This window comes from Falco peregrinus, chromosome 9, assembly GCF_023634155.1.
Source record: "Falco peregrinus isolate bFalPer1 chromosome 9, bFalPer1.pri, whole genome shotgun sequence".
NCBI lineage: Eukaryota > Metazoa > Chordata > Aves > Falconiformes > Falconidae > Falco > Falco peregrinus.
Genome location: NC_073729.1, coordinates 17,215,131 through 17,239,338, shown reverse-complemented (window position 1 = coordinate 17,239,338; position 24,208 = coordinate 17,215,131). Strand labels below are relative to the sequence as shown.

The 24,208-nt window shown below is 39.7% G+C and overlaps 1 protein-coding gene across 7 annotated transcripts in view; it reads left to right on the top strand.

Moving 5' to 3' along the window:
- Positions 1–24,208, top strand: part of NAV2 (neuron navigator 2) — a 410,341-nt gene that overhangs the window by 261,624 nt on the left and 124,509 nt on the right. For all 7 annotated transcript variants that reach the window (XM_055813584.1, XM_055813586.1, XM_027790864.2 and 4 more), the window contains exons 4-6: positions 8,022–8,094; positions 15,019–15,286; positions 20,002–20,159. In XM_055813584.1, the coding sequence (XP_055669559.1) occupies positions 8,022–8,094; positions 15,019–15,286; positions 20,002–20,159 (499 nt within the window). The remainder of the gene's footprint in view (positions 1–8,021; positions 8,095–15,018; positions 15,287–20,001; positions 20,160–24,208) is intronic.

Below are 24,208 nucleotides of genomic sequence, written 5' to 3'. Positions count from 1 at the left end.
TTTCAGAGTTGTGCATTGTTGCTTTGCTTTCTCAACTGAAACTCCACTGTCTGCTGCACTGCTTGAAACACTTAATATTAAACAAGAATGTTTTAAATTTCTCTGTCAGGTTTGTGATGTAAGAATGCGAGATGTAAGAATGATGTGAGATGCTGTTTGTATGGTGGTTTCTTCTGGTACCTAGGTCTTTGCTGCTTTTTACAGGATATGTAGTACTAAACTCTTCACTCTTGAGTATCTGAAACAGATCGTAGCTTTTATGAAGCGTTATATGGCCCAGAGAAATAAACTTTTTGTTGAAGTGTCTTGTCATAGATCTTCGATTTCCAGCCATTGCTTATATACTGTAACTGTGTGATAGTGGTTATTTTAATTAGTCTGTGAAGGTAATACATACCCAGATAACTTTATTTTGCTTTTTATGTAGGATTATGAAATATATTTAAACAGCACTATTGTACTTGTCCTAAGCAATTATGCAGGTGAATTTCAGTAAGAGATGTTACTCAGTATCCAGGTGCAAAGGAGAGGGCATATATGTGGTGGTGCCCCTCCAGCCACCAGAATAAATCCATTGGGAGCAGGTGGAGCTGTGACCCTCAGCCCTCGGGACATAAGTATGCATGTTGGCCAGGGCAGAGAGGGTACGCTGTGCCTGGGAACGGGCTGGGGCCGTAGCTCCCTTCCCATGGATCTTTTTTAGAAACAAACAACTGTCAGCAGCTATATTGCAAGAGGTCCTTCACGTGACACACAGTTGTATGTATTTGAGTAAACGAAACCAGATCATTTGCTGATGTACTGTCACCTCGCGATAATTGACAATCTGTAATTTATTTGCATTACTTAAATTGTTGATAGGTAGGTTGTTTGATTTTTGTAATTAATGATTTAATAGAGTGCAGCAGTATTAATACAAAACTTTTCTGAGCTAAAAGCTGTTTGTGATAAAACGTTCTGCATTGTTCTTTCTACATGAGTTTTGTGAAATTCTGGATTCCTGCTGCAAATTGAAGTTAATGATATACAGAGCCGTCAACACCTGAGCTGGTATTTGAGGAAATACAACAGCGTACAAGAGCCAGCGCTTACTGCATTGAGTGGGTTTAGTGTCAGTCCTTCCTTTGAAGTATTTATGCTTTTTAAAAAAATATTCTTTTAATGTAGAGTTGAAGGATGTTTTGGGAAGAAGTTCATCTTCACTAGGTATTGATGTTTTTAATTTCATTCCAGCTGCACGGCACTAGACACCTAACTTTCAGTCTGTAAGCCCCAGATAGAAGAGGGTCTCCTGCAAGCAACTGAGGAGGGTGGAAATGAAGCATTCATGGGACTTGCTACCTTCCCCATGTGTGTTCACTGAGCACAGCCGTGGCTTCTCCCCATCTGTTCCTGTCTTCAGTTACATATAAGCTGAGATGTAGTGCCAGTAATGTACAGTTGGTGTGCTATGTGCTGAAATCTAGTCAAGTGTCTATCGAGACCAGCAAAGAGTTTCATCTGTAGCCTAAATGAATGATTCTCCAGAGGCAGGATACTCTTGATGGCTGTTTTGCAAAGTTGAACTTGTTGCTTAACTAATGATAATTTAGGATGTCTGAAGTTTTCAAATTATACACAAATTATCCACTTCAACTTTTCAAATATATTTAAGGCCTGATCCTGAAAAGCTGATCCAAAAATAATATTTCCAGGGATAGTTTTCAAAGAAATCACCCTTTACTTTTTTTTTTCCCCCATAGGAAGGTTTCAGTTTTGAATAAATAAACATGAAAAAGCCTTGAAAAGCTGAATTTCAAAATAAACTAAAGAATTCTACAACCCTTCCATCTATCTCTCTCAGACCAGATCAGCTTTGGCAAGCTCTGTGAGCCATGCAGGATTGTCTGAAACCATTCACAATGGGGGATGCCCTTTGGATGCTCTTTGATGTAATTAGAAATTTTGGCAATAATGAGTCACAGCTTTCTCTGTGGTGCTGACTGCCCCCATTTCTATTTATATTAGGCACTTTATGAGTGAATATGGAATATTTGTCCCATTCTTTTCAGAGCAAGAGCTGAGGCACAGGAAAGTTTTATCCAGGGTCACAGAGAAGGGGATGCAAGAGATGAGGCTTGCGCTAGTTCTTTAGCCTTAGATTAGTGCCCAAACTGTACTTTTCTTAGAAAAATAGAGATCATACATTTGTAACAGAGAGAGTCAACTCTTCACATAGATATGAAAACAGTGTACCTGTGATAACAGATTTTTGTTTCTGTGACTAGGTCGGTTACAGCCTGGGTTCAGCATATGGATTAGCTTAGTTCGCCCTTATGTTACATGTCTGTTACTTCTAAGATAACCACCAAGTTCTGTTAAAATCCTGAAACTTAATTTTGAGAGACATTTTTATCCAAATAGTCAGGAGCAGCATATGAACACTAGGAGCAACGTATTATTTTCTTTAAAAATGCCAACATTTTGATTGCGATAACTACTAATGGAAGATTTATTTTAAACAAAGCGATAATAGTTAGTGCCTCTCCTTCTGGGGAAGATGGAATTTGCAGCTTTGCCTTGGTATTTTTCACATATAATTATGTTTAGGAAATAGTGCGAATGAGACATTATTTGAAGGGAGAACCCCTTCCTCCCCCAAATCTCCAGGGTTTTAAGGATTGTCAATGCAATGCTTAAGATTTTAAGGCTCTTCCAAAGCTTTATGATACAGAAATATTGAGTGTAAAAGCTTGATCTGAAAATACAGACAAGGAATAGATTTTTCCTTATGAAACAGCTTGCTGAAAACAGCTTGAGATAGGCTCCTTCCTCGTTTCCACATTGTATGTGAAGTCTGCCAGAATATTGCATAAGGGTTTGTGAAACTTCAAAAACTTTCACATTAAATCAATCATCATCTTCTTTGAAAACTAATATACTGTACATAACATGGAGGCTCAAGTTAAATGGAAAGCACCGTTTTCAATATAAGTAGTGGGTTTTCTGGATAAGCTCATAAAAACTCCACGTCTATCACTGTGAAAGCTGGGAGCAGACGACTTGCATCATAACATGAGAAACTTCCCATGGTTTCTATGTAAAGGAACCTACAGTAAGTGATTCTGACTTCTGTTTGAGAAAAACATCTGTATCTGTCACATGGCAGCACTAGTGTTATGGTTTACCCTGTCTGTTTGACTTGGCAGACTTGGACAGACAGCTTTGGCTGTAGACCATTTCCATATTCAAGCCTTTGATATAGTCAAGGTTCAACATGTATCGGTACCCACCTATAGGTCTACTTTTACTGGCTACAGGATGGGGATATTTGGGTGTTTGGTGCTTTTTTGTTTCTGGCATGCCCTTTTCTGCTCGTACAGGCCAGGACATGTTTTCTTTCTAGCACAGACAAGAATAGAAATTGAAATTGCTATTACATGACAAGTGCAAAAACCTGTGTGGGTCTGGTGGCCAGTGTTGCCGGAAATACATAATTACTGTAGTGTACTGCTGAGAATAGAAGGAAATCTGAGTCATATACCTGGGAAAGTCATAGTTAAATAAGAATTAAATAAATGTATTCTGATCCACACATAGGAATTCAGTGAAGCTGTTAAATTTGTGTGTACTTGAGTTTCATATGTGTAGAAGCTAGGAAGGAATGAGGAGTGTGCAGGTCTGGTGGGAATGCAAACGATGATGTGCAGTATGTCCTTAACAAAGGTACTTAGAAATCATTAATTACCTGTGACCACTAGCTTTTAATTCTGCTTTTCCAGCAAGAGGCTGATGGTCTTAGTGGTGTAGCAAAGCAACTGCTGCTGGTCTGGCATTGGAAAGTTAGGCATGTGTAATAAATATTACTTAGCCATGATGCCTTCTGCTCCCATCTTGCCAAGTGCCACCCAGAGATTTGTGTTAAGAGGAAAGGTGATCGATGACTAGACCTGAAATAGTTTATATGTGGCCATTCAAAAATACAAATTCATTTGGGGCTTTTGGCCGTGAATTAACAAGGCAAGGCTCAGTTTTGGATGCTCCCAGTAATGGCATCCGAGTAAAATAATCACTGTGTATATGTTTCCTTGGTTTTCCTTCTTTTATACAGCTTTCCCCTGTTTTGGGTAGGCGGGAAATGAAAGTGTCCAACTACCATCTTTCCTGCTTTGCTTCTGCTGTGTTAAACATTGCTGGCAAAGCAAATGAGAAATCAGAATTGTCAGCCAAAAAAAAAATTGTAGTTTACAATGAAAAAGGTTATATATGCTCCCCTCTGGCAAATCCAGTCAGTTCCTATCTGCTTAAGGAGTTTAAGCAATGCGAGGACTTGGCCAAGAAACGGCCTATAGAGTCTCGGTGATGATTTGCTGCTGAATGCTGTAATTTCAAGGAGGAGCTGCACTTTGTGTTGGAAGTCACCGTGACACAGGGTCATTAGGCATTTTCTTAGGTGAGATCTATCCAGGAACTTCACTTCTGTCCTAGGTCCATATATCTAAGTGGTCTAACTACCATGCTACTACTTCAGAATAGCTTGTTAGCTCCAGCTCTGTATGCACTGGGGGATCTTTCTCCATAAAACAATATTTGCGGGTTATAAATAATTAGTTTTGCTGTTAATATAGCAGGGGCTAGAGACAGAAGCCTTCCCTGGAGCTTTTATAGGTGAACTTTGTTAAATGTTACACTGTTGGAAATGCTTCTTTCTAGTGCATGTTTGTTGAGAGTAATTTAGCCAAGGGTAGGGCTCTTCACTCAGGCCAGTGGCCACAAAATAGTATTAATACCTTAAGCTATTTGACATATGAAGATTTCAGTCGCTTTCTTAACTTTAGTTTTTACAACAGGAAAAATTGATGATTGCTTCCCTCATGCATCCCAGCATCACATCTTTCATTCTTGGCACCTCACCGGGGTTAGCAGACAGCTCTGGTCGAGCATTCAGGGCTTTTGCCTCTTCAGAGGCTCAAGTGCCAAATGAGCATGAGCCCTTTTCCCCTGGAGCTGGATAGCAGTCCTAAACCACTTTCATGTGGGCCACCAGCCAGTCATTGTGTGGGAAGCACCTTGAATTCCTACCAACACTAAATTTGAATCATCTCAGCTATAGACCTGCATTCTGTGTTTCAATTTCTTCTTGAAAGTCCCCAAATTTCTTTCCATTTTCCTTTTCAGGCTTTATTTTTCCTTCAAAATCAACTAATTGCTCACATTCCTGTCATTCTGCCAAGTAACGCTGTTGTTATCGTTACAGATACTGCATAAATGTTAACAGAATCATTGATGCGTTTTTATCCTTCATTTGTTTGTTTTTTTAGTGAATTCCATGTATGTGCAATGCTGTACTTCTCCATAGGATCTTATCGTAGCACTTCATGTTCTGAATGTAAGAGGTTTGCTTTTGCAAGCCTCTGTTATTACCACTTTATTTCATTGTGCTTGGTTTTAAGTACGGAAATGGGACACTTTCCTGTTTCTAGAAGGTTTTGATTATTATGAGTTCTTGACTGTAATGCACCAGAGATTTTTGACAGTCCAAGTTCTGTATCTTTTTTACTGCATCTTTATTTTTTAATATCGTCATTCTTTTTCTATACCAGTCTAGCACCAAGCCCTGTTTTTCACAGCCTTTAGCTAGGCATTACAGCTGGTGTGGCGAGGTAGCCATCTGTGCCTTCGTACGGCAGCGAGGTCCAGGGCACTCACCCTGTGGGCCAAATTCACACCTCAGGCATTGGCGCTTGAAGTCATCCCCCGGGAGGTGGGAGCGGTGTATCTTAATTAAGTGGCTAAAGTGCTCAGTAAAAACTGCGTCGTTGTCCCAGGGAAGAAGTGGAGTTGACTTTAAAGGGGACTCCTGAATCTGAATCTGATCTGCAATGAGCATGAGATGAAGTAGTCAGCAAGGACTACTCTGTAGCACCAAGAGTGAGGGCACGGGTGAGGAGGCACTTGCTACCCAGAAGTAGATTTTAATCCTCTGGTCACTCTGGCCTCCAGGACAGTTCGAGCCAAGATGAGGGACCTGGGAAGAAAAGCAAAGCAGGACTGAAAGAGCTCCTTGGAGCTTTTACAGCTGCAGATCTGGAGTGGAGATGAGATATTGCTTATCTTTACTCACTAACCTGAGGAATCCTCCTGATTAACAGAGGAGACGTCTACTCACAGCTGTGGAAGTCTGGAGATGTTCTTGTAATGATGCAGCTTGTTAAGTGGAGGTAGTAGAAATGGATTGATGCTTTTATGTGATGTTTATTCTTGCAAAGGTGAACCTTGGCTTTCTGGCAAAATCCCAATCACCTCAATAAAAGAGCGGTGTTGGAAACTTGAAAGGGTTGTTGAGTGCTGAGGAAGGAAATGGGTAGAGATGGGCTGTCGTGTCGTATTGAACTGTGGATAAATGAACCTTTGAACTGCACCCTGCTACGGGCTGTAAGTTCTGAATGTTACAGGAAATGTGTTCTTCGGTATCTATCTGGGTTTGAAAGTATATAGTATATCTCAAAGTGTAATGAGGTTGATAGAAGTTTTGAGCATGTCGGTGTTTCTAATTGTCGAAATCACAGGTAATGCCAGTAACTTTCTCCCCCCCCCCCCCCCCCCCCAATAGAAAAGAATGTTTTTATTGTTATAGTTATAGACAATAAATGGAAGTACCTTGAGAGTAATCCGTGCTGGAGGATCTCTGGCAGCTTCCCTGGTACTATTTTATTACTTTGAGAAGGAAGGGAAGTGAAGTCAGGTGCTGGGAGCTCAGCCTCCAGAACACCACGCAGCCCTCACAGTGTATTTTTTTTGAGGGCAGGCAGGAGCTGACAGGGAAGCTGGATCTTTAACCTTCCCTTTTGATGTCTCCAAACTTCACAGAAGAAAGGTAGTTACGTGAGAGCAAGCGTGGGGGCCTCATGTCTGTCTCCTTCCTTACCTATAAAGTAGAAGCAGTGTTTGGTTGTGATACTTTAGGAATTAGTAAGTTAATGTTTGCAAGATGTTGAGACGTGGAGACCCTGTTTTATCACTTAGTGATTACTATGATGAAATAAAAAATTGTTCAGTGGTATTATCCAAAAGTCTTCTGTGTAACCACACATGAAACATGGTATTTCCTAAAATGCTGTTGCTTGCAGCCTCCCAAGGTGTCTAAGCTTGCTTTTGTATAGAAGTGCTTTGGTCTGGGAGGGGCTGGCAGCTCTCTGCATCATTGTCTGAATATGACAGCAGAGCTTCAGTGGGAGCTTGGTGGCAAAGTTAAGTGTGAAGCTACTGCAAGATTGCGATATTCAGGTATGGTAGAAAAAATGCCATGCCTGACTCATCCAGCCTTTCTGGAGTTCACTTTGTTAGCTGGGATTTGAGTCCGGTCTGTATATAGCAGCTGTAGTCACTACCAGTCGGACTTGTTGTGCAGAAGACCCCTACCTACTTAGAATTAATTTTATCCTGTGCAATTTAGTACCATTGTACCACCTCTCTGAAGGGCAGGATTTGTCCCACAGTGAGGGGCCAAGGTTGCCTGTCCTTTCTGACACGTGGAGAATGTTGCGAGGGAACATTTTTTTGGATTCCGGCTGGGGTTTCCAGTTACAGTTTTTATATTTGACTGCTTTTGTGGCTGGAAACTTTTGCCAGCTGTCAACTTAAGAGCAAGTGGCTATCTGCCTCCTCCAGCAAATGTGGCCTCCGTGTTTATTTTTGGGTTTGTGTTTGTTATACATATTGTAGGTTAAAAATCCTGGCATAACATCCTTGACCCTTTAGTAAGATATGTAGTGATCGCCTTTCATGGTTAGAGTATTAACTAACTCATTTCATACAAGTGCAAATAACAGAAAGTCCTGAGTCCTGACCCATGTAGTACTCTGTTTAGGACCTTACTAACTGAGGAGGTTTCAGATTATGGATTCCATACAGTGAGAAATGAGACTTTTTGTGTGATACAAAGGCTGAGTGCAATAAAGGGTGGCAGGAGATGAAAGTAAACAATTATTACAATGCATTTTATTTCTGTGTGTCTCGTTTGTTTGTTTGTTCCTGAACAGATTGAAAACATAGATGCATGCCTCAGTTTCTTGGCTGCTAAGGGGATTAACATACAGGGGCTGTCTGCGGAAGGTGAGTCAATTGATTGTTTAAAATTTAATTTTAAATGAGGAACCTGAATTACTACTTGTGATTGTAACCAGAACATGGAGTGTAATGGAATATCAATATGGATAATTTACATTTTTTACAGTCTTTACTACTTTTTCCCTCATCTCGGTGTGAAAGGTAGGTAAAATACGTATCTAATCTCCACACAGGTGGCTTTTAAAAATAATCAGTGAGAACAAATTAGAATTCAGTCACCACTTTGTTTCCTTCTGTTAAAAACCAGAAATTTCTCATCTAAGTTCTATAACTGGCACATGTATCAGAGTGTAGATTTTGCAGATATTTAAAATTAATTGCTGGTTGTTGTTTGCCTTTTGAGAGAGATATTTATTTCCTCATTCTTCAGTTACTCTTTTACCTGAAGAAGTATCCTGCTTGCTTTTCTTTTTTAAGGAAGATTTTTTTTTTAAAGCTTGTTTCCATTTGCATGGAACAATAAAATCTGAGTGTTTATAACAAAAACAAAAAAGATGTTTTGACCTCTAATTAATCACTCTGCTTTTGAGGAGCACCAGCATTTTTCTGAAATCCAAACATGACTCTGTGTACTATATTCCTTTATGCCAGTACATGATATCTGTCAGGAGGTATGGTACCTGTTGGCTCAGAAACTGTTTAACTGTTGTCTTATTAAGAGATCGAATAGATTTCTGTCATCCTCAGCACCAACTTTCATTTACGTTTGCATGTAAATAACAATTCAAAAAAAGCAATTGGATTCAGTAGCTGCTAAGGCAAACTTTGAATATACTGTGTGCCACCTCCTTCAGAGCTCCACAGAACAAATAATTGAATGTGTGGCATCAGGTGAGACTTCAAGTTAGGTTTGGTGACTAAGTGTCTTTGCAAACTTAATTTTGAGGCAGTAATAGTGTTGTAGAGATAGATATATATATATTTATTTTTATATATATATAAAACAGTTTATATATACTGTATATAAACAGTACATGCATGTACTGTTACTTGTGTGTGAATAACTTAATTACCTGTACGTTTAAAGCCATGTTTTCTTCCTCTGAAGGAATCCTATAGTTCAAACAAGGAAGGCAAGGAAGGGTGTGTAGATGTGGTGGGCTGACCCCAGCCAGCAGCTAAGCCCTGCACCGCTGCTTGCTCACTCCTAGCGGGATGAGAGAGGGAATACTAAGAGAAAAAGTGAGAAAACAGCTGGATCAAGATAAAGATAGTCTAATGGGTGAAGGAAAGAGGAAGAAAAAAACCAAAACAAGTGATGCAAAGGCAATCACTTGCCACCTCCCACAAGCAGACAGATGCCCAGCCCATTTCCCAGCAATAGCTGCCTCCCCACCACCCTCCCACCACCAACCTCAGTTTTTATTGTTGAGAGTGATCTTAATATGGCATGGGATATCTCTTCAGTCAGCTGTCCAGGTCGTGTCCCCTCCCAGGTTCTTGCCCACCCCTGTCTGCACACTGGGGGAAGGCAGTGTGGGAAAAAGAGAAAGCCTTGGCGCTGTGCAAGCATCACTCGGCAACAACAAAACAGCGGTGCCTTATCAACACTGGTGTAGTCACAAATCCAAAACGCAGCACCGTGCACATTATCATCATGGTCTGAAGTCTCAGCTTTGAATTGAAGATTTGAAGCCTTTTCTTTATTGTTGGTAAATGATGTTTATGAAGTGAATGCTAGATACCCACTGTGGATGAACTCTGTGGTGAAACCATCATGTACCTGGGTTTTGTATATGTGTGCTACATTAAAAAAGTTACAGAAATATTAAAAACTTCTGTAACTCCCCTATAAAACTACAGCTATTATTTTTTAAAAACTTATTAAATATTACAATTTAAAAACACATTTTCACAATTTGGAAAGTAGCTTAAAGAATTCCTTGCTGTCCTCAAAAATAAGCCTCCTACCTCATCCTAGTCTATGAGATCTTACAAGGCACTTTAAAATGTGTATTTGAAATGTCATTACACTAATTTTGACATGGTTCGTAAGTGTGGGAAGCAAAGAGGTAGATATTTAGTACACATTGTTCTAACCTGATTATGCCACCACTAGTAGGGAAAGAGGAGGCTGAACATTAGCTGTTGTCTTCTGTGGTATATCCTTTAAGCTGGGTTAGAACAGCAATAACGTATTTTCTTCCAAAGCAAAGCTTTAATATAGTCAGCCCAAGTACTGCCTGCATTATATACCTCAATAGCTCGGTTAGAATCAGGATTCTCATGTCAAGAAAACAAAAGTATGAGCTAAAACTTCTAACAGCAAAAAGTTTGTTTACCAGGAAACGGTTAAAAAGAAAATGCAACTGAATCCATTGTAAAAGCCAGTTTTGACCTCGATATGATATGTAAAACTATAATAAATGTCACGTCATTTACCTGTCTTTATACAATGCAAAATATAAGAAAAAAAGCAGATTATAAGAAAACTTCCTGGCTGTGCAAAGTTGGCAGTGCTGTGTTGTTCGCACTGGGGCAGCGACAGCATGATTAATGTTCGTTCGTTGCTCTCCCGCCAAATCGCAAGTCAGACTCTGTAGGATATAGGTTATCCCATGGCTTCACTGGGTTTGTATTTCTTCCCTTCTTTTACGCTGTCTAGGAATTAACATTTTAAATCATACAGAAGCTAGGAAGAGACCAGTAATGTGTGCTGCCAGCATATGAATGAGAGAATGTACTGGCTCCACCACTAACAATGAAGGAAAAAAGTGACAGCAGGAGGGGGAAGAAGCACTTTTTGTAAAATGAAGTTAAAGGACTTGAATACAACAAGGAATTCAGTTTCTGTTCTCAGTCCCTCCTTAATGGTGCTGATGAAGGAGGGGGAAACTAAACAGGAGAGAACACAGAACCACTTAAAGTGAAGAGTGCCTTAACCAAACAAGCCAGTGTTTCTGCGCAAGTTGTCAAGACCTGCTAGGTCCACTGCAAACAACTTTGTTTACTTCGCTGGCAGATCCTCATCGAGGAGGAAGGAGAAGATTGTGATTGCTTCCAAATGGGAGTAAACATTGAAGTCTCTCCTGGGTTGCTTGAGAACACGTATTTTTCAATAGTGCAGTTTTAGTGTGGGAGGAAGTTAATGATTCAAAACTGGGATTTGAATGACTCCTACATGTTGAAACAATTTGGGAGTTCATGTGTCATGTCCTTCCAGTGAAAAGAACCTGCTCTGATACATGTGTGCCATTTAGACATGGCCTTTTGCTACAGATTTATGCAGTGAATATGCTAAAGATCTGCAGTCACTGATGGTGACCATACGGTGCTGTTTTAAGCACGAGTAGGGCACTTACCAGGCTACCAGAGTTCAATGATACCACTGAGTACACTTAAGTACAGTCTTCAAAAAATTACTCTTTAATTATCAAAAACTGCCTGCAGATCAAGTGTGTGTGGTGGAAATTAACTCCTTGCATTTCCCTTCCTTGTTTTTATAAAATTCCCAGTATCGTTCACATTCGGATCATGTTCCACAGTAGAGTCTGCAAAGTTCATCCCAGGGCTGTTGTGGTACCTTTGGGTCCCTGAAGTCAGATAGACCCCGTCAGCCTAGAGCATGTGCAGGCGGGTTTTGAGTCAGTCCGCCTGGACTTCGGGATGTGCCCTGGATCAGCTCGAAGTATATCTGCTTCTCAACATTTTGACTGAATTCAAACCTGCTTGTAGTTATTTTCACCCTTTCTCTCCTCTTCTGTCATTCGCTGTGAACAGAATTTCCTGCTTTTTTTTTTTTTTTTTCCATTTTGCTCTGGTCAGCAGACCATCTTGCCTCACCTCTTACACGCACTAAGCAGGGCTGATGGGGACTGCACACGGAATCCCTTGGGGGTCAGCCCTAAGAAGCTAGTGCAAAATGACAGAAGCAGACACCTGCTATCTTTAGGGGTGAATAGTACATATATATGACAGCCCTGTTTTCTGGCAGGATAGGTGCAAGCTAAGGAATGTGCAGTGATTCTTAATTTGTATGCCTGGTAGCCAGTTTGGCTAACCAGTCCAGTCCATGTAAACTAGTTCTGTTTGCTCTAGTCCCACGTGCTTTAAAGAATCAGATGCAAAGTAAGGTTTACAGAAGCAGATGCAAACAAATGACTAAACAGCGACAGGCTATTTTTCTTCATTGGTTCGCATTGATCTGTATTCTGCACACAATGAGTAGTTTTGATTGGCAGAAATTTCATTCACAACTGTTAGAGGAATCAGATAATGATATTTCTCCAGTGATTTATCCAGCAGACCTTTTTCTTTACCTTTTTTTTCCTGAACTGATTTTTTTTCTTTTCGATTTCCACTGAGTCCAGCTTATTTTTGTGAAGACCAGTGAAGGATGATTGGCAAGCTACAGTAGTGAAAGTTCTACCTGTAGGGGAAACAAGTATCAAGTGAGGTATTCCAGGAGGGAAATTTCCCAAGGGTAGGTTTGTGGGGGTTCTCTGAACACCAAATTCCAGTTTCCTCTCAAATGTCTAGAGTGTTTGTTTCTAACATACAAGTCATTTTTGGCTCCAGATTTAAAATAGGTGGATGACGTGCTTGCCCTTATCAAAGTTAATATACATATTTAAGCTGACACATGGGCTGGAGGGGACTTGAAGCAGGAAGCAGCTGAGACTGCAGTGATGGGCAGGACCTGGTGTGGGTGAAGTACTCTTTGAAATAACTTTTTGTACAAAGTGCAAGGGCAAACTGCCAGGTGAATTACCTCAGTCTAAGATAAGAGAAACAGAACTACCTCTGAAAGCCCTGATTGAAATATTTTGCTTAAAATCCTGAGGGAAAGAGACTGCTTCTTTTGAAAGTCAGTAAAGATGTTTTCCCTTTGATTATCACTTTTTGGTCAGCTTAGAAAAATGCCCAAAGCAGGTTGGTCTTCTGATAAATGCAGTAGAAGACAGACAGCCATAGAAAGCGACAGGTTTAGGTGGGTTATAATACCCTCTCACCTCACATGGAAATCAAGTCCCCCTTTGCACATGCATATAGCTTTGCTAAGTTTAAACATGCCGACCCCTGGTAATTTCTTTTATCTCCTGGCCTGTATTTGTGCAGTTAAGCTTCCCAGTGCCTCTGGGTCTGTTTAGTTATGCTTCAGCTTGTGATTAAGTGCTACTTTCTTTACAATTCCCATGAGTAACTTGAGTTCTTTACTGAAGATAAGGACATCCTTTTCACTGTGCTTTGCTGTCTTTTGTGTTTCTTTTACTTTATTGTCTACTCTCATCCCTGTCCTCCTTAGCTGAACACTGGCAGATTAGAGAAGGAACCTGCCTGACGGGCAGAGGGAGAAGCTGGGTTTGTGGCATGAGGCTGCATGGGAGCAGGAGCAGACTGGTAAAAGGGGCAACAGCCAGGGTACATTGGGACCCATGGTCCAGAAAGAGACTAAAATTGGCTCAGAAAACAAGGGAAAACAGAAAATGGTTGCTTACGGGCCCTGGGATTGATAGTCATTTAAACAAGGGAATGGGGGCAGTGATGGGAGAGAGCACTGGTGGGGGGGCCAGACTGCAAGAAGGAAAAAATGGCTAAGGAGATTCAGTCAGGAGAAGAAAGGAAGGGGGTATCCTTGGCCTGGGTGATGACCCAGACCGCTTAGATAAGGTCTAGGAGTCTCTGAGAACATGGGCATTGACCGAAACAAAACTAAGGAAGAAGATAGATTAGTGGCAGGAAGAAACAGTAGACTGAGGCACAGCTAGGCAAGGAGACCAAAGCTGGCAGCTGGTATAGTAAAGAGGAGCAAAATTTTTAAGTCATGAACCTGAGATTTTGTGGATAAAGGGCTTGAAGTTCAGAACAGAAGTTTGTTACACAGCAAAGATAAGCAGTGTGAGCAGAAATGTGGGTGGGAGAGGGAACAGAGGATAGAACAGGGCCCATTACAAAGTCGGAGCAACCCTTCAGCCAGAACTGGGGAGAGAAATTAAAACTCTGGTTCTCACCTTTGTGCTTGGCCACTGTTTTGCCACATCCTTTTCTTCCCCTCTTGAACTAATCCATGTAGAAGGATTTAAAAGCTTAGGGCAACAGGAAGTTTTATTAGTTCAAGCGGTCTATATAGTGCATGTAAAAGTTCAACTGTTTGATGTAGCCTTTTTAATTCACTTTTTTAATTTAAGAAATTAAACATGCTAAATAATTAAGTCACAGCACATTTTTAAGGTTGTCTGCAAGATTGAATTGGTGCTCTTGCATTTTAATTATAACAACAGTGCATAACAGCATGGCCTGACACGTGTCTTTACCTTTGTATTTCTGTTTGGTTTTGTTTTGGCATTTGATAGGATGACTTTTAGGAATGGAAATGTTTTTCATTCACTGTCAAGCTGTCTTTAGGTACTTTGGGTATCCATTCTTTATTGCCTTGTGATAGTATCAGACTGGTAATTATCTTTTTTAATACAGCCATTTCACCCAATAATCGTATTTTCTAGTGCAAAACTTGCATCATTGTCGTATGGGAAACGATCAGTTTGATATTCCAGAAATGACATAATACTGTGTGATAACTTATTAGTTTCTCTTCCTTAGGCAAATTTAGGACTGAGAAATCATTTTCAGTGTACTGTTGTTAATACACGTGTCATTGTGGGGGTTTTTGTTTTGGTTTTTTTAGTTACTTTAAAGGAACTCTCTTTTTAAGCACACTGGCAATAACACACAGGCTACGGCAGAAATGCGAGACATAGTGTAGTCACCACGGGGAAGAAATTAGTTACTTATTTGTAGCTGGTGCTCACTGGTGATCAGCTGTAGCGCTGATTAGATGTGCAGAAAGCCTGTCATATCCTAAAGGAACGGAGTTCAGATGGCGTTATGAAGAGTGCAGTGGCTGACCCATTGTGCTGTCGGAGAGAAACAGTGACTGGTGGCTGACAAGTTCTGAACATTGCCTTACAGAAATCAGGAATGGGAATCTAAAGGCCATCTTGGGCCTTTTCTTCAGTTTATCTCGATACAAGCAACAGCAACAGCAGCCACAGAAACAGCAACCACACCACCATCCGTCCCAGCAGCCTCCCTCAGTATCTCAGCCAGCAGGGACTCCATCCCAGTGCCAGGTCGGGGTACCACAGCAGCAGGTACCAGCTTCACTCCAGACTCCGTGCCAACAGCCCCTGCAAGCTGCGCAGCATCAGTTCAAAGCACAACCAGAAATGCAGTCCAGGTGGGGAAATTTCCTTTAAGTTTGGGTTTTTCCAATGTTTATTTATTTTTTTTCTTCTTGTTAAAGGTCTTCAAAAGCCAAATAAACTTCTTTCTTTAGTTCTACTCTGGAATAAAGAGTATATTGGAAATTGAATGCTGGGTAGCAGTTGACTTCATGCCTTTGGAAATCAAAACAGATGTGCTTAAATATGTTCTCGGTGCTGGAAATATGCAGTCCAATGGGTGTAAAATACCTGCTACACCAAGTAACCACAGTATTTCTTAAGGGTGTTTTTCTCACTATTCCTTTTGCTTCTTTCTACTCACAAAGCATGTAGATTGTTGCCATTACAGAATATGTACTTGGGGCATGTGAAAACCAACTTTGGTTCTCAGTTTATAAGAATTTCAGTCCTCACTAAGAAGTAGAAGGCTCTAGCAGTGGTAAAAGAAATGGAGCTTATCATGGTTGGTGACAGTGAAAATTAAATCTAGGCTTACCGCTCAAAATAAAATACGGCTTAGATGAAAAATAATTTTTGCAATTGGTGTTTGTTGGCACTCCTAGATCAGAATATTATAAATAGAGGGGGTCTTTGTCCCCTAAATGTCTTAAATCCTAGTGCTGCTCTTGCCAGGTTAGAATAAAAGCAGTTTATGAGGGCGGTACCACTGTGAATGCATGGACAGCCTTCTTGTCTGACCCTTCCACTGCAAAGAGAGTGAGGGTTTTAGTGGGGATAAGTGGGCAGCATTAAAGGATGAATCCATATTTGCATAATTACTGAAGTATGAAGGCTTTTTATTTAATATTTCAAGTTAAGGCTTATTTGTGTTAAAATAACACATTTTAAGGTGAACACTTATCTTAAGCACTTTTTATGAGGGATATAAACAGTTTAAATTAAGCCTTCCAAGTGAGGCTACCCAGAGCTTATTTGGGTTTTACTTATGTCTTTCCTCATGAATGATACTCATTTTGGGTATAAACAATATTTTTGTATAATTAAAAAAAAACAGTGTTGCTACAGAATGTATAAACTCATAGAGGAAATAATTACTGTAAAACAAAGATGTATTTTAACATATTTATGTGACTTCCCGGTCAAAAACATGCAGAGATACATGGGACAATTTGAATATTGCTTTGGTGTTTTCAGTCCTTGTGCTGGGTTTCAAATAATCTAAAAAATATCAAACCTGAAGTTCTTAAATCTCATGTTTTCTTAGCGTATGCTAAAGTTCAGTTGCTCAGATTCTGTAGGAATTACATATAATAAAGGATTGAGAAGGAAAGAGTAATAAAGTTGAGGTTTGCATGCAGAATTGCATATTTATTACTCTATAAAAATTAATTCCTTTCAGATTGTAGGAATTTTGACCTGGAGTCATACTTCAGTAAGAAGCTTTTTTGCCTGTGAAATTCTTAAAAACTCTTTCCTCCCTAAATCTACTTACTAAATTCAGTGGTTTAAAATAATAAAAAAAAAAGTTTCTTTGTTCAATGTTATCTTCCACTTTTTCTTTCCTATCACAGTGCTTCTCCCAGGGACTCATCTCAAAGCAAAATCATCCGATTCACTCTTGGTCAGAAAAAGTCTTCTAGGTTAGCATTTCTTCATCTTCTGCAAAGCATGAATAAACCTTTTGCATTGTTTCTGGATGCATGTTTAGGGTTCCTGTTGAAAACAGTTTGTAACAAGGCATTTTACAAACAGCTGAAATGTGGAAATGTTAGATGGATTTTAATTTGTTCTTTTTTTTCAAGGTGTGGAATGCATTCTGGCCCGCAAGAAAATAATTGGGTTTTCTTGTCCTTTTGAGCTTTTGCTTTTGAGAACAAAACATGGTTCTGGGAGTTCCCTCCCCACTGTACATATCTGTATGAGTTGTGTTTACATTTGCCTCTTTGAAAGGACTAGCATCAGGCTCATGCCTTAGCTGGTAAGGCGAGCATCACATGCACCCTGTGAGCCCGAACAGCACGGTGTGGGTCTGTCTCACCAGAGCACTGGCACTTCCCAGTGCTCTGAAGCTGAGCGCGTCTAATCTCCCTGAAAATGATTAATAGGTACTTCAGTAAATTTTTTCTCCTGAATCCCAGCGTGGCTTGCTTGGCAGCTCGTATGGCCATCTCATCGCAGTGATCATAAGGGTTGCTGTGTTATTAATGTGGTTATTAATCATGTTTACTTCTAGTACGATTATAGATTAAAATATTTTACTAGAAAATTTTATATAGTTTTATATTGGTAAATTATACAATACCATTTTTACTAAGCTTATGACCTATTACTTCTGATTTTTATTCAGCTTGACATGTTAGTGTAGATTGTTAGTTCTGCTGTATAATTCGGTTTTATTTCCCCCATCTTATTTCTTTCATGACAACAGTGAAGGTCTGCAATATAACTCCTGTTAAAATGTTCCGTGTTCCCTTTTCATGTAATTGTAGCTTGACAGTTTGTGTTTGCCTAGAAGAGGTGCTGCAGAGTGGTAAAGGAGAGCATTCTCTGAGCTCAGTACCTTGTCTCTAAGAGCAGGAAGCTAGAAATGACTCCCTGAACCTATTTTTTTTCCGCCCCTAGATTTCACAGGGACTACTGTGAAATGTATTGGCCTAATACCAAAAGCAGGAGCTTAAAATCAGTGAATTAAACTACAGGGGGTGGAAAAACGTCTAACAGAAATACCTTCGTCGAGAGTGTTTTTAGCACGTATGTTTTTTACTCTCAGTATGTTTTTATTGGCAGTGACAATACTGACTTGAATTGAAAACTTGTCACTTCTTGAGTGGTCACATGGTTTGGGCAGCTTTATTTAATTTTAAATGTGACAGATTTGCAGAAGCTGTGTGGGCATGCGTGGGAAGACTTTTCTTACCCATCGGTACAAGAACATTATCCCTTCCCTCCTGCCAAGCCCTGCTAGAAAACTCCCCTCCCAGTACTGGGGGCTCTGGTACCCTTCATGAGGTGGCTGGCCCGGACTCTCAGTGTTTTATCACTGGGTAGAAACTTTCAGGTGAAGTATCTTGTACCTTCCTGCCTATAGGAAACCTAACTTGTTTCCTGTTAAGTAAAACAAACTTTTAATGAACTTTCTTGTCTTGGTGACTTCCAAGTTCTCAAGAAAAGGGTTTATCCCTGGTTTGCCTCTGCTGCTTCCCATGTAGTCTGCTCTACAGTGGATGAAGCATCTCTGGGGTGTTCTTATTTACACCTTGCTGCAATGATGAGTATGTACAACTTTCTAGCACCCCTCCGTGTTGAAAAAGGCTGGATAAATTAAGGGACTTTCTAAATGGCTTCGGCAAAGTCAACCTCAGAACCATGATGTGTTGTGCCAAATCTGTGGTGGTTTGAGTTTGTAAATTAGTTCTTGGTTTTGTATTTGAATTATGCCCTTATGTCTTACCCTCTTTTGAGCTTTGAAAGCATGTGCATGCAGCTGCTGACATTTTTGTTCTCATCCTTCATGTTTCTTTTCGTATTTCTTATTTCTTCACTAGTCTTGGAGAGGTCAGTTTATTTAGGAAGCCCTGCCAGACTCCTTCCTGGCTTCTCTTCCTTCCCAGCGGCACAATGGTGATTTGGTCGGCTGCATCCCTGTTCTTTCTGACAACTGGGACTTTTTCATTTTAGCCTATTATTGGCACGAATTATTGAAGACAGATTTTTGTGTTTTATATAAAGAAGTTTTAAAGAGATTCTACCATACAAAAAAAAAAAGTCAGCAAAGAGCGGTCCCTTTCAGGGCTACTGTAACTGGTTCTGTCTTTTAGTGTTTAGTGTGATGTCCTTGCTTTTCAAAACAGGGAGCTGTTTCGCTAACTCTGCAGTGTGCATTTTGAGCAACTAAAACAGTTGCTCAATTTAGTCAATTTTTAGTATTTCATCTATTTGGAATGTGGAAATCCGTGTTCATTTGTGCATCAAATGCAGTACCAACATGGAAACTTTGATGGATTCAAGTACACATATTGTTGAGATGTGATGTCGGTGACTTTCCTAAATCTGTCGGGCTTTACAGAAAAGTCTTCCCCCTCCCCTTTTGCCTGAAAAGCATGATAGTAGTATTCTTCCCTGTCTACTTACTTCAGAATCCTAACTACATTTTTTTCCTAGGTAAACAGCTAAATCTTGTAAATACAGGCTGTGGTAAGGAAATGCTGGAAGAGATTGACCCAGGTTGAATGAGAGGCTTACACCAACTCGCCAATAATGTGGTTGCCCTAAGAGGGGGCACTTAAGCTTTGTGTGATTTTTTTATAGGCTCAAATAATTAAACAAAGGTAAAGTTCCATTGGGCTTGGTTACTAGGCTTGCAGCTTTCAGAGCAGAGATGGGATGTGCTTCTCTACCAGGGAAAAGGCAGCCATGTTCTCTCCTTATTACTTCCAAAATACAGGTAGCCCTTGTGCATCCAGCGTATAAAAGTGTCCAGCAATCTGGTTTAAGAACAGTCTCACTTAACCTTAACCTTGTACCAGTGGTACTGCTCTACTGAATTTACTTGCAACTATTTCTGATTCACAAGATTTGTAGCAATTTGATGTGTGTTTTTCATCTAGGATGATTTATTTTTCTGTTGTTCTTCTAAAAGAACAAAGACCCTTGTGAGTACGTACTTGTGATACTGATCCTGTTCTTTTCAGCTTAGGCATGGTATTCCACAGTTTCTTTCCTAGAGTGCTTTTTAATATATTTATTTGTACTGTAATTCTTTCATCAGACTTCCAGGCCCCACCACGAGGGTGTCCGCTGCAGGCAGTGAGGCCAAAGCTCGTGGTTCTATTAGTGCCAACAATCGACGCAGCCAGAGCTTTAACAATTATGACAAATCTAAGCCTGGACTTCCCCCTCCGACACCAACAAGTAGCAATGACAAAGGTAAGCACTTGAGATTTTGCCATCCTCAGATTTTTCTTAATAGTGGCTTCGTTCAGGGGAAATTGAGTTTTCCATTAAGCTCCAGAAGTTGTAAGACTATCCCAAAGCTGTATGTTGTAAACATGACATTTACAATCCAAAACCCAGCTGGCTTCTCTTGAAAAAGGTATAATCCTCCTTTAATGTATCTGCAGTTGTGACTTGCTGTCCTGGAGGTACTTGGAAAAAATAACTTCAAGAAAAGCGGGCACTGGTGAAACACATTTTTTCATTTTGCTTCAAACACAGATAAGGGGGAGTAAATTAATCAAAAATAAGACATTTTGGTGAGTAGTTTGACAGGAATGGAAACCAGCCACTAAAGATTTCTTCAATATTTTTATCTGATAAATTGTACTATTTGCTTTCTTTTCCTCCACTATTGTGGGAGGTCCTTTAAGTTACAAAAGTACATGCTCTAAATCTAATTTCAGGATTTGTATAACGTAGGGTTTGAAGGTGGGAACATGTTATGGTTTTATAAATATTGCAGTGAAACTGTGTCTGTGGCAATGCATCAGAAATGCCAAGTACCGTGTTCTGTCTGAAGTGATGCTTTTCTGAATGACATGTACTGACTTTGGGTGCATTCACTAAGCTGGTAATCTGACAGCTTTCATTAGCTTGAGTTTGTAGCTCTGAGCTCTATAATGCAGCATTTACCAGTGGAGTTCTGGGGGATGTGGCTGGTGAGGACTGAGCACATCGCTCCAGTCTGATATGGTCAAATTGCTGGCACAGGCCAGCAGCTAATTCAGTATCCTTATCAAAGTCATTGCACTTACAGGATAGATCAGCACTGGATTTCAGCACAGTCGTCTTGCAGTGACTTGGCAGTCACACCCTTTAGACTCAAGTCTCCTTGTTCTCCGTGTGTAACTTCTAATAACAGTGATGAGGATTTTCCTTGAGGGAAAAATACCGGTCTGGTTCAGCTTACCAGTGGTTCTTGTTTCTTTTCTGGAAATTGTGTTTTTCCTTCTCTGGAAACTGTTGTCCTGTGACTGCATGTCATGAGATTTTGGAACGTTACCCCATCTAGCCGTCACAGCCCAAAACCTCATCTCGTGATGATGGCAAGGGAGGGTCCTCAGCATCCTCCAGGGACACTGAATCACCCCGATCAGACCTTGTATAAGAAGAAAATTAAATTCACAGTTTAATAATATAATTATTATATTATAATAGCATAATATGCTAATAAATTTGCAACATTCTATGTTGGAAATACCATGCATACTATTTTAGAAGATACACTATGTAAATAGTGATTTAACTAATATCAGCATGTCATAATCATCTCTAAATCTGAATTAGATCTGACTTTCATTTAAAAGAAAAGCTGGCAAGTTCTGGCATGAGTAGCAGAACTGATGAAACCTTGTTTTCCTGTGTCATGTTTCCTCTGTCTCCTCCTTTTCAGTACTCTCCTCTTTTGCTCATGTCCCATAACTACTGGACTCGGGAGACGCAGTGTGGGATGCATCTCGTCCTGCAGCATTTGCTGGCTGGCTAGATGATCCCTACCTCCATGTGGGTGATGTGCTGTTAGGCTCATGGAAGACAGAACTTGAACTATCTTGGCTTTTTCTCAGTTTACCAAGATTACTAAATAAGGAAAGTAAAGTACTTATTTCAGTCTTTAAAAAAAAAAAAAAGAGAGAGAGAAAAAAGAAAAAATAGAAAGGAAAAAGAAGTCTTCACACACCTCATGCATACAGAAAAAAAACCAATAATTTGTCAACTGAGTAACTAAAATACCAGCTGCTTTTAGGCAGATAGTTCTGTGAACCCTCATTTCTCATTGTAATCCATCTCTTCAGAAAGACAAAGTGGTTGCTGAAGAAGCATACAAGATCATCTGCTTCCTAAAATATTAAAAATGACTGAAAGAAACAAGGTTGCTTTTTAAGCTGACAGCCTACAGAAGTTGCATTGAATACTCAGAATTTTGTTCTGGTTGAAATTTCCAGTCATAAATTATGGTCTTGAAAAAAAAAACAACATAATGAGGGCTTATGTAAGTTGAACTTGAACCTCACTTAAAAATACAGTCATGACACAAAGTTGGTCCTCATCCATGAGAAACAAAAGCAGTTGGTCTGACAAATTTTTGGCTTTTTTTAAGTTAATTGTAGCGTTGCCAGGCAAAGTTTATTGTCAATGTGCTGAGACAATTCAAGTTTTCTGACCCATATCCTGTATTTTGCCTAAGGAAATGAGACTTGCATGACCATGTTGTGTGCCAGTCTTGGTAAGTTCTCGTCTCCTTACCCAGTACTAGCTCTGATGTGTGTTTTTGGAGAAGGAAACGGGAGAAAGAGAAATCTGCCTGTTTTGGCGGACTGTTTTGGCACGAGTGGTCACTTTGTGATAGAAAGTAGCCTTTGCTGTACTTTGTTTCAATCATTTACAAAGTAGGTTGCAATTTTCAGCTTTTATTAATCTGTGGCCTTTCCCTCCAAATGTGAATTGTCTTATTAGTCAATCGTCTGTGTCTTGTGGCAATGAAAGTGCATTAATTGAAACAGAATACATCAGAAATGAAAGGGACAGTAAATGGAGCATGGAGGAATAGCTAGCTACTGGGAAATAAATAACCTAGATTTTTTGAAAGATTCCATTAATCAGTTCATGATGAGACCATTGGTTTTCTAGAAATCTTGGGGAAAGGATTTATGTAACATCAAAAACGATTACACTGTTCCATAAAAGTAAAAGATTCCTGGATACATGCACATGTTTGTTGTGAGATGTGTACGTACTCTTAGCAAAGGAGTGCACATAAAGAGATGCAAATCTCACTTCCCCATAGTTTACATGGTGTGTTCAGTATTTCATTTTGCTTTCTCAGTCTCTGCATGTTGTCTGACACTGGTTTCAAGATGTGGAGAAGAGATACATCTCTAGTGCAGATGACTTACACAGCTAGTTCAGTCCTGTGGACACTTTTGAGGTTAGGGCATGATCGGTTTAACTTGCCTTTTGAGTTAGCCCAACAGTTTATATGCAACACTCCCTTCAAAATTACAGGAATTTCAGTGCCCTAATTCCCCATGTCATAAAATGGTAACACGCTGTGATAAGTTTTATTTTTATTTATTGTCACAGTGATTAGCCATTTATAATTGGAGTAACATTCTAGGCAGGGTATTTTAATGTGTGTAATTGCTGTTGCGGGCATTTTTTCTTAAGAAAAATCCAATTAAAGTCTAATTGCATTTTTGGATTGTGGGAAAATAAAGAGCCATTCAGGCTTGTGACTTTTTTTATGTCATCATAATCCTTTCATACAGTTGGAGCCTTTTAATTCACTTCTGAATTGTCGGAGTTATTTAGTCCATGCATATGTAAGTATACCTTGGTTTACTTCCTTGACCTTTAATATCCTATAACACCACAAGCGTACTATGGCATTAAAAGCATCAGCCACCTCCCAGGTTCACTATTGAACTCATCTAATTATCAAAAACATTTCTAAGGAATGTAAACAGACAAATGAGCTTTGCATTTCTGTGCCTGCATTTAAATTATTAGTTACTAGTTATCTTAAGGCTCCACGTTACCATGCCCCTCTAATTGCCTAATATGATAATGAAATAAGAAATAGCCAACATTTTAACAGAGTCTGTAATTTAAAGAGGTCTATTTTTTGTCCATGGCAAGAAGGAGCAGAATCATGTCCCAGGTAGTATCAAGAATGAAACCTAAATATTGAAGCCTACAACTTCAGTAAAAACTTTGATACAGTAGATTTTCTCATGAATTTATTTCAGTGTTTTGCTTAGCTACACACAAAGGAGAGTCTTTTGAGACATGCTTTAAAAGCAATCTGCAGTTCTGCAAAATGGTGGGTATTTTTGACTAGCTCTGAACACCTTCATATATCCACTGTCTTGGCTGATTTTCAGGTACTCAAGTTTTCATTCTGCAGTCTCAAATGTCTGGTAACATTGTATGGGCATATTCTGCCTATTACTATCTGATTTGGATCCACAGCCTATTATAAA